We start from the raw sequence: 14,450 nt of genomic DNA on the forward strand, positions 1-14,450 counted from the left end.
CACCTATAACTGTAACATTTATTTTTAAAAAATATGAAGCCAAATCTGATAAACCTGGTGGCAGATACACAGTTGCCCATTATAGTTTTATAATTTTCTGTATTAAAAATGCATCAAAATTGCCTGATTAGGCAGTAACGCAGTGAATAGAGCATCAGCCTGGGACACAGAGGACCCAGGTTCAAAACATCGAGGTCACAGGCTTGAGTATGGGCTCACCAGCTTGTGCGTGGGGTCCCTGGCTTGAGCCCAAAGGTCACTTGCTTGAAGTCCAAGGTCGCTGGCTTGAGCATGGGGTCACTGGCTCAGCTGGAGCTCCCCAGTCAAGGCACGTATGAGAAATAACCAATGAACAACTAGGTGCTTCAAGAATTGACGCTTCTCATCTCTCTCTCCTTTCCTGTCCGTCTGTCTCTATCTGTCCCTCTCTCACTAAAAATAAAATAAAATAAAATAAAATGTTAAAAAAACTGCGTCAAAACAAGAAGCTGAATCTAGCAGCTCTCTTAGCACAGTGGGCAGTGCATCAGCATAATCTGAAGAACTGAATCTATCACCTAACAATTCAGAACAGGAAAGGTCTTGCTTAGATCATAAGAGACTCTATATCTGCGAATGGCAGACTGGCTCAGGGATCAGACTGAAGCAAACTTTTCACAAATGACACACAGCTAGAAACAAGCAAAGTCACAACACTTACCTGTCTGGACTGTGTTCCCATAATCCTTCAGTGTGCTTTCCCTGTAGAATTCCCTCTGAACTGGGTTCAGACGCTCCCACTCCTCCCAGGTTAGAGACACATCCTCGACCTTCACCAAACCCTGAAACAAAAAGAGACTTCCCGTTAGCACCTGCTGTCCCAGTACAGCCTTACCACTCGTCTCAGGATGAGGCCAGACTCCAGAGGAGGAGTCGGCCAGTACTGAGGTGGAAGCACTGCCAAAGAAGTAACAAACAGGTCTTTCTCAGTGAATTTTGTACTGATGGGGGAGTTTCAAAGTGACCGAACACGGAGGCCGCCATTCTCCTGCAATCCCAAAAAGCCATTCTGTGGACTGTCTACACTAATTTGGGGTAAGAGCACAATATTCATTTGAGTTACACCACTATGATTTATCAAGACGGAAATCTGATACAGATTTAAGATGTACAGATAACCAGAGAGTTCTAAGTTTCAAAGTTGGCCCTGACAGTTTCCTCACGTGTGAAATGGATACAGATGTCTCAAGAAGACTGAAGATACCTGACCAACAGCAAGTGCTCAGTAAAATTTCCTTTCCCTTCCTTGACTATTGCACAACACGACCTTTTGAGGTGGCTTATCTAAATGTAAGTTGATTATTCACAGAAGGTAAAGCCATAGTTCTTAGAAAGGGAAGGTTCTAAAACTGGGGCAGGGAGATGGTTGTCTAGGTTCCAGTGATAACTCACAAACTGACTCCAAGGATCTGTTATGTTTTGTTATATTTTCTGTTATGTATTGACATCTTAAAAAAAAAAAAAAAAAAGAACTTTCTGGCTGGGGAGACTGCCCCTCCCGGGACTAGCCAATTTTTAGAGAGCAGGGGGCCCCACTGACACTGGTTAATCCAGAGATGTATTTTCTCTCACTGGCCTGTACACTCAAGGAGGCAAGATTCCTCTGCTTTAATCAGCCCACGGCCAGGTACCAAGGCAACTACCTACCAACCACTGCAATAATTTACAGCTAACTAAAATTATTTCAAGTAACCACTTCTGCCATGTTCTTCCTTTCCCTCTGAAACCCCAATTCAGGCCCTGGCCTAAACTCTTCCCCCTGTGCCCGTCAGCTGCCTTCTGACCAGCCTGGTGTATTTCCCACAGGTTTCGTGTGGCATGCAGTGCCTCCTATGTCCACGACCTCAGTGTAGTCTTTTCCCCCTGAGCCTCTCCTCTGTTTCTGTGTAAACGAAACCACACTCCTGTGTGTCTCCTCTACTCTTAATGCCCTGAATACTTCCCTATAACACTGCTTTACTTCTAACACCAGATGTGTGTGTTTCCACACATCAAACAATTCTCTAACACCAGCTGTGCTCTACAGTTTAACTCAATTCAGAGGCTACTTGCCTGGAGCTGGGCTCAGATCCCACAGGTTAAGGCAGTGGTTCTCAAATTTTTAGAAGTTAGGGCACATTTAAAATACTACAAGTGGCCCTAGCCGGTGGGCTCAGTGGTAGAGCGTCGGCCTGGCGTGCGAAGGTCCCAGGTTCGATTCCCGGCCAGGACACAGGAGAGGCGCCCATCTGCTTCTCCACCCCTCCCCCTCTCTTTCCTCTCTGTCTCTCTTCCCCTCCCGCAGCGGAGGCTCCATTGGAGCAAAAGATGGCCCGGGCGCTGGGAATGGCTCCATGGCCTCTGCCCCAGGCGCTAGAGTGGCTCTGGTCGCAACAGAGTGAATGCCCCGGATGGGCAGAGCACTGCCCCCTGGTGGGCATGCCAGGTGGATCCCGGTGGGGCGCATGCGGGAGTCTGTCTAACTGCCTAACGGTTTCCAGCTTCAGAAAAATACAAAAACAAACAAACAAACAAAAAAACAAAACAAAACAAAAACTACAAGTAATTGTAGGTGCATTATATATAAATTTCTGAGAAATATGTTATAATAATTAAGTCAAATATTAAAGAAAAATATAAAGTCCAAGCCTGCTTTTATGGTAATTAAACAAAATAAATATGACAAAATTAAATTTATTTTGACACTAAAAAACATTTTTTTATTTATTTATTCATTTTTAGAGAGGAGAGAGAGACAGAGAGGGAGAGAGAGGAGAGAGAGACAGAGAGAGAGAGAGAAGGGGGGAGGAGCTGGAAGCATCAACTCCCATATGTGCCTTGACCAGGCAAGCCCAGGGTTTTGAACCGGCGACCTCAGCATTTCCAGGTCGATGCTTTATCCACTGCGCCACCACAGGTTAGGCTAAAAAACATTTTTATGTTACTTTTTTTTGAGTTATGCTTTTTAGAATTCATAAAAAAGAGGGGTTAAAAATAAAAAAATGACAAAAAATTTATCTTTTTATATACATAGATACATTCTTAGTAAGATTTAGTAAATTAGGCAGATCCTGGAGCAAATGTGTTAAGTTTTTTCATTCTGTGTTTATGAGAAACATGACTGATGTGTCCTAGAGATTTCTTCAATGTTTGGGCATATGTTTGAAAGGCAAACTCTCATTTCTTCGTCAATACATTGAAGAATTTCTCTTTTTACTCTTAATTGTGTTGAGTGCAGAAAACCCCCACCATACATATCATCTGAACTTTATACCAAACAAAGGATAGAAGAAACTTGCCTCCAATCTTTCTGGGGAACATGGGGGGTAGTGTAAACAATCCAACACCACAGCTTAACAGCCTTTTGCAACCTAATCAGGTAAGTGAGGTGAGGGGTTGGGCAGACTGTCCGCTTACAGCCAATTCCCCACACCTCTGTCCCCCCAAAATCTAAACTCCATGGTTTTTTGGTCCCCAATAGGCACATATTTCTCTGGAATACCATAGGGTGCACCTGGAAATCTTCTAGGGCATACCAGTGTGCCCTGGCGCACACTCTGAGAACCACTGGGTTAAGGGGTCAGTCCTACAAGACTAACCCCTCCTTGTAGAGATCCTGAATAAGAACATAGAACAGGGACAGAGTTCAGTGCCCTGAGGCAAAAGCCACAGTGGTGTCACTGATAGAAAATAACAGAATGCAGAACATAGCCCAATAGAGATAAAAAGAGCAATTCTGATTAATAGGTGGGGATATTTAAGCTACTTCCCTTACTCTTTTATCTGCTCTAAGAAGTTCCCCTTCTTGACTTCCTCATTCTCTTCTCTGCTTCCTCATTTTCATCCCTGCTTCTATTTGTGTGAGTCAATAAATACCAGGAAGGACTGGGGGTTGGGGTGTCTCACAAAACCTGTATAAGGGATTGTGAGGCGTCTCCCCTGGGTTCCTTGGTGCACTCCATGTGGTCTCTGAGTAGTCACTATCTCCATTCAAGTGGTGCCCCGTGTGAGGAACAGGAACCAAACAATACTTCCCCAACTTCAGCCACTAATGCAAGTCCATGACCTGTTTTGACCAACCAGTTTTAGATCAGAGCTTCTTTCCACCCTCTCTTTGGGTTCAAAATTTATATCCTAGAGCAGCTCCAGAACTCAGGAAAACAATTTACTTACTAGATTACCAGTTTATTATACAAGGTTATAACTCAGAAACAGTGTGTAAAGCCAGTAGCCATGGCCACCATCACAGCCACCTGGTCCATGCAGGTTCAGGTTTGATTCAGACAGACGGTAATGAAACAATGGAGCCAAGAACTGTTGGGCCATTAGCTTTAAACCTAGCTTGCACCTGGTGAGCAAGAAATACACACAGTGGGAAAATACTTCCCTTTCCATTCAGGGCTCCCAAAGCCACTGACTTACCTAAGTTTCCTAGAATCAAAGGTTTCTAGCTCACCAGCCTTATTCACCTCTGTTCCCCATCTCCTCTCTGCACAAACTGGCTTCTCCTTCAGCACTCAGCCATCCTGGCTGCTTCCCCTGGCCTCCTCTACCTGGCCTTTCTCTGCTCTCCTCCAGCATGGCCTCCTCCTAGAACGTAATCACTCTTCCCTGGAACAACGTGATCTCTCCTTTTAAAACCTTTTGGTGGGAAAGCTCTCCCCCAACATACATTAATATAACTAGCCAATCCCAAGCAAGAAGGGCAACTAATATTACCTGGGCAACAGGCTTTCATGTGGGGAGCGTCATCTTTAACAAAGTGAGCATAACATATCTTATCTGCCCAAAACAGTGAGATGGAAGAGATGCATAGGGCAAGGTCTGGGAGGGTTCCAAGCTCAGAAGCTTCTGTTTCCATGGAGCTGGGAGGTGTTGCTCTTCCGTTAAGTGATGTGCTTACCAACCTGAAAGCTCCCTAAACCCCATACACTTGGAACTTTTATGGAGGCTTTATCACATAAGTATGATCAGTAATAAACTCCATTTCCAGCCTCTCTCCTCTCTGGACTACTAATGTTATAAAGTACTGCACCCCAGATTCTGAAAGGCACCGTACCTCACTTCATCGAGTCCACGTAGAGACACCCAGTAGAGATGAATTTTGAAGAGTTTTATTGCAGGAGGAAATTTGTTAAATATGCCGGCTTCATATGGCTAACACGGGGCAATTCCAGACCCAAATCGTGCGCCCTGAGTATATTTCAGGGGCTGATTATATTCCCTTTGACCACATACAGGTGGGGGGGAATGACAGCATGATACAATCATTAACAAGATCATAACATTTGAGAAGATTTACGTTATATTAACAAGATTAACATTTGTCTAGGGCAGGGGTTGTCAACCTTTTTATGCCTACCACTCACTTTTGTATCTCTGTTAGTAGTAAAATTATCTAACCACCCACTGGTTCCACAGTAATGTTGATTTATAAAGTAGGGAAGTAACTTTACTTTATAAAATTTATAAAGCAGTTACAGCAAGTTAAAGCATATAATAATAATTACTTACCAAGTACTTTATGTTGGATTTTTGCTAAGTTTGGCAGAATAAATCTTTATAAAACAATTTACTATAGTTAAATCTATCTTTTTATTTATACTTTGGTTGCTCCGCTACCGCCCACCATGAAAGCTGGAACGCCCACTAGTGGGTGGAAGGGACCAGGTTGACTACCATTGGTCGCAGGCGTCCCCAAACTACAGCCCGGCAACGCAGCCCCCTGAGACCATTTATCCAGCCCCCACTGCACTTCTGGAAGGGGCACCTCTTTCATTGGTGGTCAGTGAGAGGACCACTGTATTTGGCAGCCCTCCAATGGTCTGAGGGACAGTGAACTGGCCCCCTGTGTAAAAAGTTTGGAGACCCCTGGAGGGGATTTACAAGAAACGTTAAAACTTTCAAGGTAGTGTGACCAGGCGGTGGCACAGTGGATGGAGCGTTGGACTGGGATGCAGAGGACCCAGGTTCGAGACCCCGAGGTTGCCAGCTGGGCTCATCTGGTTTGAACAAAGCTCACCAGCTTGGACCCAAGGTTGCTCGCTTGAGCAAGGGGTTACTCCTTCTGCTGAAGGCCCACGGTCAAAGCACATTATGAGAAAGCAATCAATGAACAACTAAGGTGTCACAAAGAAAAACTAATGATTGATGCTTCTCATCTCTCTCCGTTCCTGTCTGTCTGTCCGTCCCTGTATCTATCCTCTCTGACTCTCTCTGTGTCTCTGTAAAAAAAACCCCAAAAAACCTTTCAAGGTAACACAATCAAAGACATTCACAATTCCCTTTAGTACAATATATATCTCTCCTCTTTTGCCTAGAGGTACATGTTAATCTCCCATTCCAGGAAGGGAGGGACAGCCAGGATCAGTGTAGGGTGGTATGTTAATTTGGTCTCTTACTAAAAGAGAAAGGGAGTTCTTCAGATAACCTTAATCCTTTCAGAGAATTTAAAACCAAACGACCCTAGTCGTCCTTGTAAGTCAGGAGACCTCTACATTCCTTTTCCTCCGTTTTCCAAAGAAAGGACAGGAAAGCCTTACCTTTTCTCCCAGAATATTAATATTAATTTGCAGTTTTTTGGTACCTTACAACACTATTATCAATAATGGGCGGAGGAAGTTGTCACACCATTAAAAAATAAGTAAAAAGGGATCCTCACATTCTAAGTCATGGGGAATTGCTGCTGCAGCATCCTGACATGTTTCCCTCTCCAATATTTAGTTAGACAAATGTGTCTCACACGGGTAAACAATACTCCCGAGTAGGTTTTGTGCTGAGAGGTCTATAACTTAGGGATCATTTCCTGTATGGATTTGTTACTGGTTCCTAAGAAAAGGAAAAAGTTTTATGCACATCCTGAAGTTCACACAAAACGTAGTAAGAAAAAAAATTTTCTGAAGCTCATAGCAATCCATACACCTCCTGTTTCCCCACTTTCCCACCACCAGCATACTCTCTCCTTACCTGTAGTGAGGTCCCACCAAGCGCTCTCTGAAGAGCCCGCACTATGGCTGCAGCCTCATCTCCGCTCCTCGGGTTGTGCTTCCTCACGCGGTCCTGGAGCTCCGGGGGCAGGCTGGCCAGGAACTGCTCCAGCACCAGCAGTTCTAGGATTTGCTCCTTCGAATGCATCTGAGGCCTCAGCCACCGACGACAAAGTTCCCTGAGCCGGCTTAGCGCCTCTTCGGGTCCGGCCACATCCTGATAACCGAACCGCCGAAAACACTGTCGACAAGCTTCGGGATCCAGACAGTCTACCCGTGGGTTGAATTCCAGACCTTCAGGCCAGTCTTCCTCCACTTTCACTATCAAAAGTCCATCATGCAGGGCCGGCGCAGCTACCCTGGCCCCTGCAGCCACCATCCAGGCCCCTGGCTCAGCGTCATTGCCTTGACTTGCGATCAAGCTCGAACTCATCTTTCTCCGGCACGTGCTGACTTTCTTGGAGTTTTGCCTTCAGGTGAAAAGAGAGCAAACCCTGCAAAAAGCCACGGAACTCATCGTCCCTCATTAAGCAGAGGCGAACCCTGCCCGGCCCCCCGCAAGAGTCCTCCTAACCGCAGCTATGCCACATAGAACCTACCTTGTCCCGCGACCACAAAAAGAAATAGAGGAAACAAACAAACAAACAAAAAAAAACCCCTAGTAACCCAAGCCGGAAGTGTGCCGCTGATTCTGCCAGGCATTTCCTGGATCTCTCTAGGCGTCCTGGAGGACTGAGATGAGTCTTGGTGGTTTGCCATCCGGCACTTACCAGGGATGCTCTTCTTGCGTATACCTTGCTTTGTGGAGATTACAATCCTTCAGGTTACAGAACTGAATGATATTCTTCTTTTAAAACTTGAATGTTAATTTTTAAAAGAGACGAACGGTGTATTCAGTAACAAGGAATAAAAAGAATTCTGAATTCCTTTTTTCTCTGTGACTGAACTGCAGTAGTCAAATGGATAGCAATAAACAAGAAAAGAATTCCCTCGCAGTCCTTGATATTTTGCAGAAGTGCAAAGATGGGAGTTAATGTAACTTGCAATTATTTTCTAGATAAAAGTGCTAGCTGTTGTGCTTTCCAATGTATCAGGAGCTGCTACATTTTCCTTCTTGCCTTCAGGTTTCATGGCAGGAAACAACTGCTTCCTTGATGTTATTGGAGTCTGTGAGAAATATGGTGACTCGGTTGATGCCTGTGCCCCTGCCAGTTGTAGGGGACAGCGGGTATTCCAAGGCAGTGCAGTTTTCGTCTATTAATATGGCCTCATTGTCAGTAACTAGCCTTGGCCTGTTAGAAAAGCTGTTGCTCTCTCAGAAGTTCATTCGCCTTGGTGTAGGCATTGCATATTTCCTTTTTCATGACAAAAAGCTCAAATTGCTCAGTCAGAACCTCTTTAGAGCAGCGCCACTGGGCCAAAGGGCTCATTATCTGTGGGTGATCACAGATAAATGCAGTACTGATGCATGTCAATTCTAGGAAATCCCCAACAAGTTTATCAAGGAGCCTGGCTGTGGTCTGAGGTGGAGGGCATTCAACAGATTTTGCCACTCAGATATCATCAAGAATTTTGTGAGTTTCACCTGCCCAGGCGGTGGCGCAGTGGATAGAGGGTCGGATTGGGATGCTGAGGACCCTGAGCGGGCTCATCTGGTTTGAACAAAAGCTCACCAGCTTGGACCCAAAGTCGCTGGCTGGAGCAAGGGGTTACTCAGTCTGCTGAAGGCCCACGGTCAAGACACATATGAGAAAGTAATCAATGAACAACTAAGGTGTCGCAATGCGCAACGAAAAACTAATGATTGATATTCTCATCTCTCCGTTCCTGTCTGTCTGTCCCTATGTATCCCTCTCTGACTCTCTCTCTGTCTCTGTAAAAAAAAGAAAAGAAAAAGAACTTTGTGAGTTTCTTCTGTTGCAAAGAGGTTAGTTTTCGGCAGCTTCACCCCCAGCGCTTTCACAAGCTCTTCTACCATGCTGATTTTCTGGAAGGGTGAGATGAAGTTAATCTCATAGGGTTGGCCTCCTGGGCCATCTGGGTGGCAGGTGACCTTGTAACCACCTGCAATGTGCTTTACCATCCCTGAAATCATCTCTGTGATTCCCATGAAATTGTGATAGTCTGTGTGGGCCATGTAGAACTCACAGGTGGCGAACTCAGGATTGTGAGTCAAATAAATTTCTTCATTTCAGAACTGGCATCCAATTTCATAAACCCAGTCAATGCCACCAACCACCAGCATTCTTATGGTAGAGTTCTGGAGCAATATTCATATACAGATTCATGTCTAGCTCATTGTGGTAGGTAAAAAAGGCTTGGCCACAGCTCCCCCTGGGATGATGTTCATCATGGGAGTTTCATTCTCTAGGAATCCCAACTATCCAAGAAATTTTTTATGTATGTGGTAATCTTAGAGCAAATGATAAATTTCTGCTTAACAAATTCATTCAGGATCAAGTTCAAATATCTCTGATGATATTGTGTTTCCTTGTCTTTGAGGCCAAAGTGAAGATGAAGCAACATATGCAAGCAAGGAGAGAGCAAACAAGTGTGATCTTACAGGGATCAGCTCTCAGCTCGCCCTTCCTGGTTTTCCTAGGATTCCCCTGAACTCCAATTATGTCTCCCTGACACAGTTTGTTATTGATAAGAACAACTTTTTCTGGTTTATAATTCCTAGAATTGACCATGACTTGCAACTTGACCCTCTCTCCTTGAAGGTCATAGAAGATGAACTTTCCCCAGAAGCTCTTTTAGCACGGATCCTACCTGCCACCTTTAATAAAACGTCACTCAGGTGGTCCCCAGGCTGCAGGTGACTGTATTCTTGGATGAAGTGACTTGTTGTTTTTTTTTTGTTTTTTTTTACAGAGACAGAGAGTGAGTCAGAGAGAGGGATAGATAGAGACAGACAGGAACAGAGAGAGATGAGAAGCATCAATCATCAGTTTTTCATTGCGCGTTGCAACACCTTAGTTGTTCATTGATTGCTTTCTCATATGTGCCTTTGACCGCAGGCCTCAGCAGACCGAGTAACCCCTTGTTGGACCCAGCGACCTTGGGTTCAAGCTGGTAGGCTTTTTGCTCAAACCAGATGAGCCCGCGCTCAAGCTGGCGACCTCGGGGTCTCGAACCTGGGTCCTCTGCATCCCAGTCTGACGCTCTATCCACTGCGCCACCACCTGGTCAGGCATGACTTGTTTTTTAAGTCAGTAAGTTTGGGGGTGGTTTTTTGTTTGTTTGTTTGTTTTTTGGTATTTTTCTGAAGCTGGAAACAGGGAGGCAGTCAGACAGACTCCCACATGCGCCCGACCGGGATCCACCCGGCATGCCCACCAGGGAGCGATTCTCTGCCCATCTTGGGGCGTCGCTCTGCCGCAATCAGAGCCATTCTAGCACCTGAGGCAGAGGCCACAGAGCCATCCTCAGCGCCCGGGCAAACTTTGCTCCAGTGGAGCCTTGGCTGTGGGAGGGGAAGAGAGAGGCAGAGAGGAAGGAGAAGGGGAGGGGTGGAGAAACAGATGGGCGCTTCTCCTGTGTGCCCTGGCCAGGAATCGAACCTGGGACTCCTGCACGCCAGGCCGACGCTCTACCACTGAGCCAACCAGCCAGAGCTTGGGGGTGTTTTTTTATGCAACAAAAGCTAACAGATATACTTTTAAATCTAGACCAACCAAATTCACAATATTAACAAAAAGGATGATACTTAGAATATAGCAAAATATGTGCAAAATCTATATAAAAATATTTAAAATTCTCCTAAAAGATCCCAAATTAGGCTTTTCCCCCCACATATGGAAAGACATACCATATTCTTGGATAGAAAAATCAACTTTGTAGGGATGTCAATTCTCCCTAGATTATTCTAAATGAAAAATGATCTCAGTACAGATTTAATTCTGGAATTAGAGAAACTTATTCTAATGTTAATTTGGAAAAAAATAAAGAAGCCCTGGCTGGTTGGCTCAGTGGTAGAGCATCAGTCTGGTGTGTGGATGTCCTGGGTTTGATTCACAGCCAGGGCGCACAAGAGAAGCACTCATCTGCTTCTCCTCCCCTCCCTCTCTTGCTTCTCTCTCTTTCTCTCTCTTTCTCTTCCTTCTCCTCCTCCCCTGCAGCCATGACTCAATGGAGCAAGTTGGCCCTGGGTGCTGAGGATGGCTCCATGGCTTCAGCCTCAGGTAGTATACAGGGGTCGGGAATCTTTTTGGCTGAGAGAGCCATGAACGCCACATATTTTAAAATGTAATTCCAGCCTGACCTGTGGTGGAGCAGTGGATAAAGCATTGACCTGGAATGCTGAGGTTGCTGGTTCAAAACCCCGGGCTTGCCTGGTCAAGGCACATATGGGAGTTGATGTTTCCTGCTCCTCCCCCTTTTCTCTCTTTCTCTCTCTCTCTAAAAAAATGGATTAATAAGTCCTTTTTTTTTTAAAAAAAAAAAGTAATTCCATGAGAGCCATATAATGACCCGTGTACATTGCACATTATCCAATAAAAATTTGGTGTTGTCCCAGAGGACAGCTGTGATTGGTTCCAGCCATCCACAACCATGAACATGAGCAGTAGGAAACGAATAGATTGTAATGCATGAGAATGTTTTATATTTTTAACGTTATTATTTTTTTTTATTAAAGATTTGTCTGCGAGCCAGATGCAGCCATCAAAAGAGCCACATCTGGCTTGCGAGGAATAGGTTCCCAACCCCTGTGCTAAAAAAAAATGGTTCCAGTTGCAGCGGAGCAAGGACAACCCAGATGGGCAGAGCATTGCCCTCTAGTGGGCTTTCCGGCTGGATCTAGGTCAGGGAGCATGTGGGAGTCTGTCCCTGCCGCCACCTCCTCTCACTAAAAATTTTAAAAAATAATAATAATAATAAAAAAAAGAAGCAGCCTGACCTGTGGTGGCGCAGTGGATAAAGCGTCGACCTGGGAATGCTGAGGTCGCCGGTTCGAAACCCTGGGCTTGCCTGGTCAAGGCACATATGGGAGTTGATGCTTCCTGCTCCTCCCCCCCTTTCTCTCTCTCTGTCTCTCCTCTCTCTCTCTCCCTCTCTCTCTGCTTCTCCTCTCTAAAATAAATAAATTAATTAATTAAAAAAAAAAAGAAGCAAGGCTACCTTGAAAAAGAAACACAATTGGGAGCATTCAATCTAAGAGATATTAAACCGATTATCAATCCTCAGTAAATTAAAACATATATTATCACATCCACATACAAATAGATCATTGAAACATAACAGAAAATCTAGGTAGATCACAAAATATACAGGGATTTAGTACATGATAAAGGTAGCATCACAAATCAATGGGGAACTGGGTAGTGATTTGGGGAAAAAAAGTTGGATCCATACTTCACACTATACACTAAGATAATTTTGAACAGATCAAGGACCCAATGTTTCAAAGTGAAACTATGCAAAGTACTAAATGTAAAAAGTGAAACCATAAAAATACTACAATGAACCAAATATGCCACAGTTTCAATTTAAGCCTCTCCAGCTAAAGGTCTCTCTAGAGAAGAGAATGTATTTCTTCATTCTCGTAAGACAGACTACATTGCTAGCAAGTCAGTCTTTTTTTTTTTTTTAATTTTTAATTTTTTTTGCATTTTTCTGAAGCTGGAAACAGGGAGAGACAGTCAGACAGACTCCCGCATGCGCCCGACCGGGATCCACCCGGCACGCCCACCATGGGGCGACGCTCTGCCCACCAGGGGACGATGCTCTGCCCATCCTGGGCGTCGCCATGTTGCGACCAGAGCCACTCTAGCGCCTGAGGCAGAGGCCACAGAGCCATCCCCAGCGCCCGGGCCATCTTTGCTCCAATGGAGCCTTGGCTGCGGGAGGGGAAGAGAGGAAGGCGCGTCGGAGGGGTGGAGAAGCAAATGGGCGCTTCTCCTGTGTGCCCTGGCCGGGAATCGAACCCGGGTCGTCCGCACGCTAGGCCCACGCTCTACCGCTGAGCCAACCGGCCAGGGCCGCAAGTCAGTCTTAAACCCCATCTCTGATTGTTGAAAATTCTTCCCATACACTAAAAAATAACTATCCAAGGATGTGTGCCTTCTGATTCAGAGTGAAGTAGGTGAACCTAATTTTGGCGATGTGTAAGAGTGGCGATAGGGACTTGTCTTGCCTTTTGAATTTTAAAATTTTTTATTTATTTTTTACAGAGACAGAGAGTGAGTCAGAGAGAGGGATAGACAGGAACGGAGAGAGATGAGAAGCATCAATCATTAGTTTTTCATTGCGCGTTGCAACACCTTAGTTGTTCATTGATTGCTTTCTCATATGTGCCTTTACCGCGGGCCTTCAGCAGACCGAGTAACCCCTTGCTGGAGCCAGCGACCTTGGGTTCAAGCTGGTGGGCTTTTTCCTCAAACCAGATGAGCCCGCACTCAAGCTGGTGACCATGGGGTCTCGAACCCGGGGTCCTCTGCATCCCAATCCGACGTTCTATCCACTGCGCCACCGCTGGTCAGGCTTGTCTTGCCTTTTGAATAGCACTGTAAACGGATACAAAAATGAGAAATCGCCTAACTAGGTGGTGGTGCAGTGGGTGGAGCATCAGACTGGGACTTGGAGGACCCAGGTTCCATAAATCCCTAGGTTGCTAGCTTGAGCATGGGCTCACCGACTTGAGCACGGGGAGGGGGATTGTCGCTGGCTTGAGCATTGGATCATAAACATGACCCCAGGGTCACTGGTTTGAGCATAAAGGTCACTGGGCTTGAAGCCCAAGGTCGCTGGCTTGAGCAAGGGGTTACTCGCTCTGCTGTAGCGCTCCCCCCCCCCCCCCCCGCCCCTCAAGGCACATGTGACAAAGCAATCAGTGAACAACTGAAGCGCCGCAAGGAAGAATCCATGCTTCTCATCAGAGGAGGATTTAACTGTGGGCCCCCACTTCTGAAGAGCCCCGCAAAACCCCACCTTTACACTTTCTTTAAATGACACTATTTGGTTTCATATGAGCAATTTTAACATTAATAGTACATAATATTTTTTTATTTATTTAAAAAATATGGTTAACATGTATTTTTATTTTCCCTCTTTTTTTTAAGGAGCTCAGTATATTCTGCGCCTGGGGCCTCAACCGACATTAATCCACCTTTGCTTCTCATCTCTCTCCCTTCCTGTCTGTCCCTATCCGTACCTTCCCTCTCTCTGCCTCTCTCTCTCATCACACACACAAAAATAAAAATTATTAAGAATGGGATCCCGTTGACTGAAGTAGCCCAAAATACACCACTCCCCTATAGCGCCAAACAGGAAGAAAAGGGACTTGGCCACACACCGCCTTCCAGCTGTAGGCGCCGGAGGAATTACGCTCTCCTTTCCCGCATTCTGATAGGCCCGCTGGGCTTCCTGGGAGATGTAGTTCGTGTCGTCGCTGGCTACCTCAACGCGCGAGTTTGACGTTCGAGGTTTAGGCTTCGTGAGGTCACA

General features: G+C 45.5%; 1 protein-coding gene and 1 pseudogene across 4 annotated transcripts in view; both read right to left on the bottom strand.

Moving 5' to 3' along the window:
• The window catches only part of ZNF394 (zinc finger protein 394), a 59,236-nt gene extending 51,525 nt beyond the window's left edge, over positions 1-7,711 (bottom strand). For 2 of the 4 annotated variants that reach the window (XM_066274312.1, XM_066274310.1), the window contains exons 1-2: positions 6,985-7,676; positions 701-821 (exon numbers count right to left, since the gene is read on the bottom strand). In XM_066274312.1, the coding sequence (XP_066130409.1) occupies positions 701-821; positions 6,985-7,437 (574 nt within the window). In that variant the 5' untranslated portion in view covers positions 7,438-7,676. Of the gene's footprint in view, positions 1-700; positions 822-6,984 lie in introns of all 4 variants that reach the window. The other 2 variants (XM_066274311.1, XM_066274313.1) reach the window with 2 other exon arrangements.
• Positions 7,712-8,057: 346 nt separating this feature from the next.
• Positions 8,058-9,712, bottom strand: LOC136334294 (lysine--tRNA ligase-like; annotated as a pseudogene).
• Between the last annotated feature and the right edge of the window lie 4,738 nt (positions 9,713-14,450).

The sequence above is a fragment of the Saccopteryx bilineata genome, chromosome 4 (assembly GCF_036850765.1).
Source record: "Saccopteryx bilineata isolate mSacBil1 chromosome 4, mSacBil1_pri_phased_curated, whole genome shotgun sequence".
Taxonomy (NCBI): domain Eukaryota; kingdom Metazoa; phylum Chordata; class Mammalia; order Chiroptera; family Emballonuridae; genus Saccopteryx; species Saccopteryx bilineata.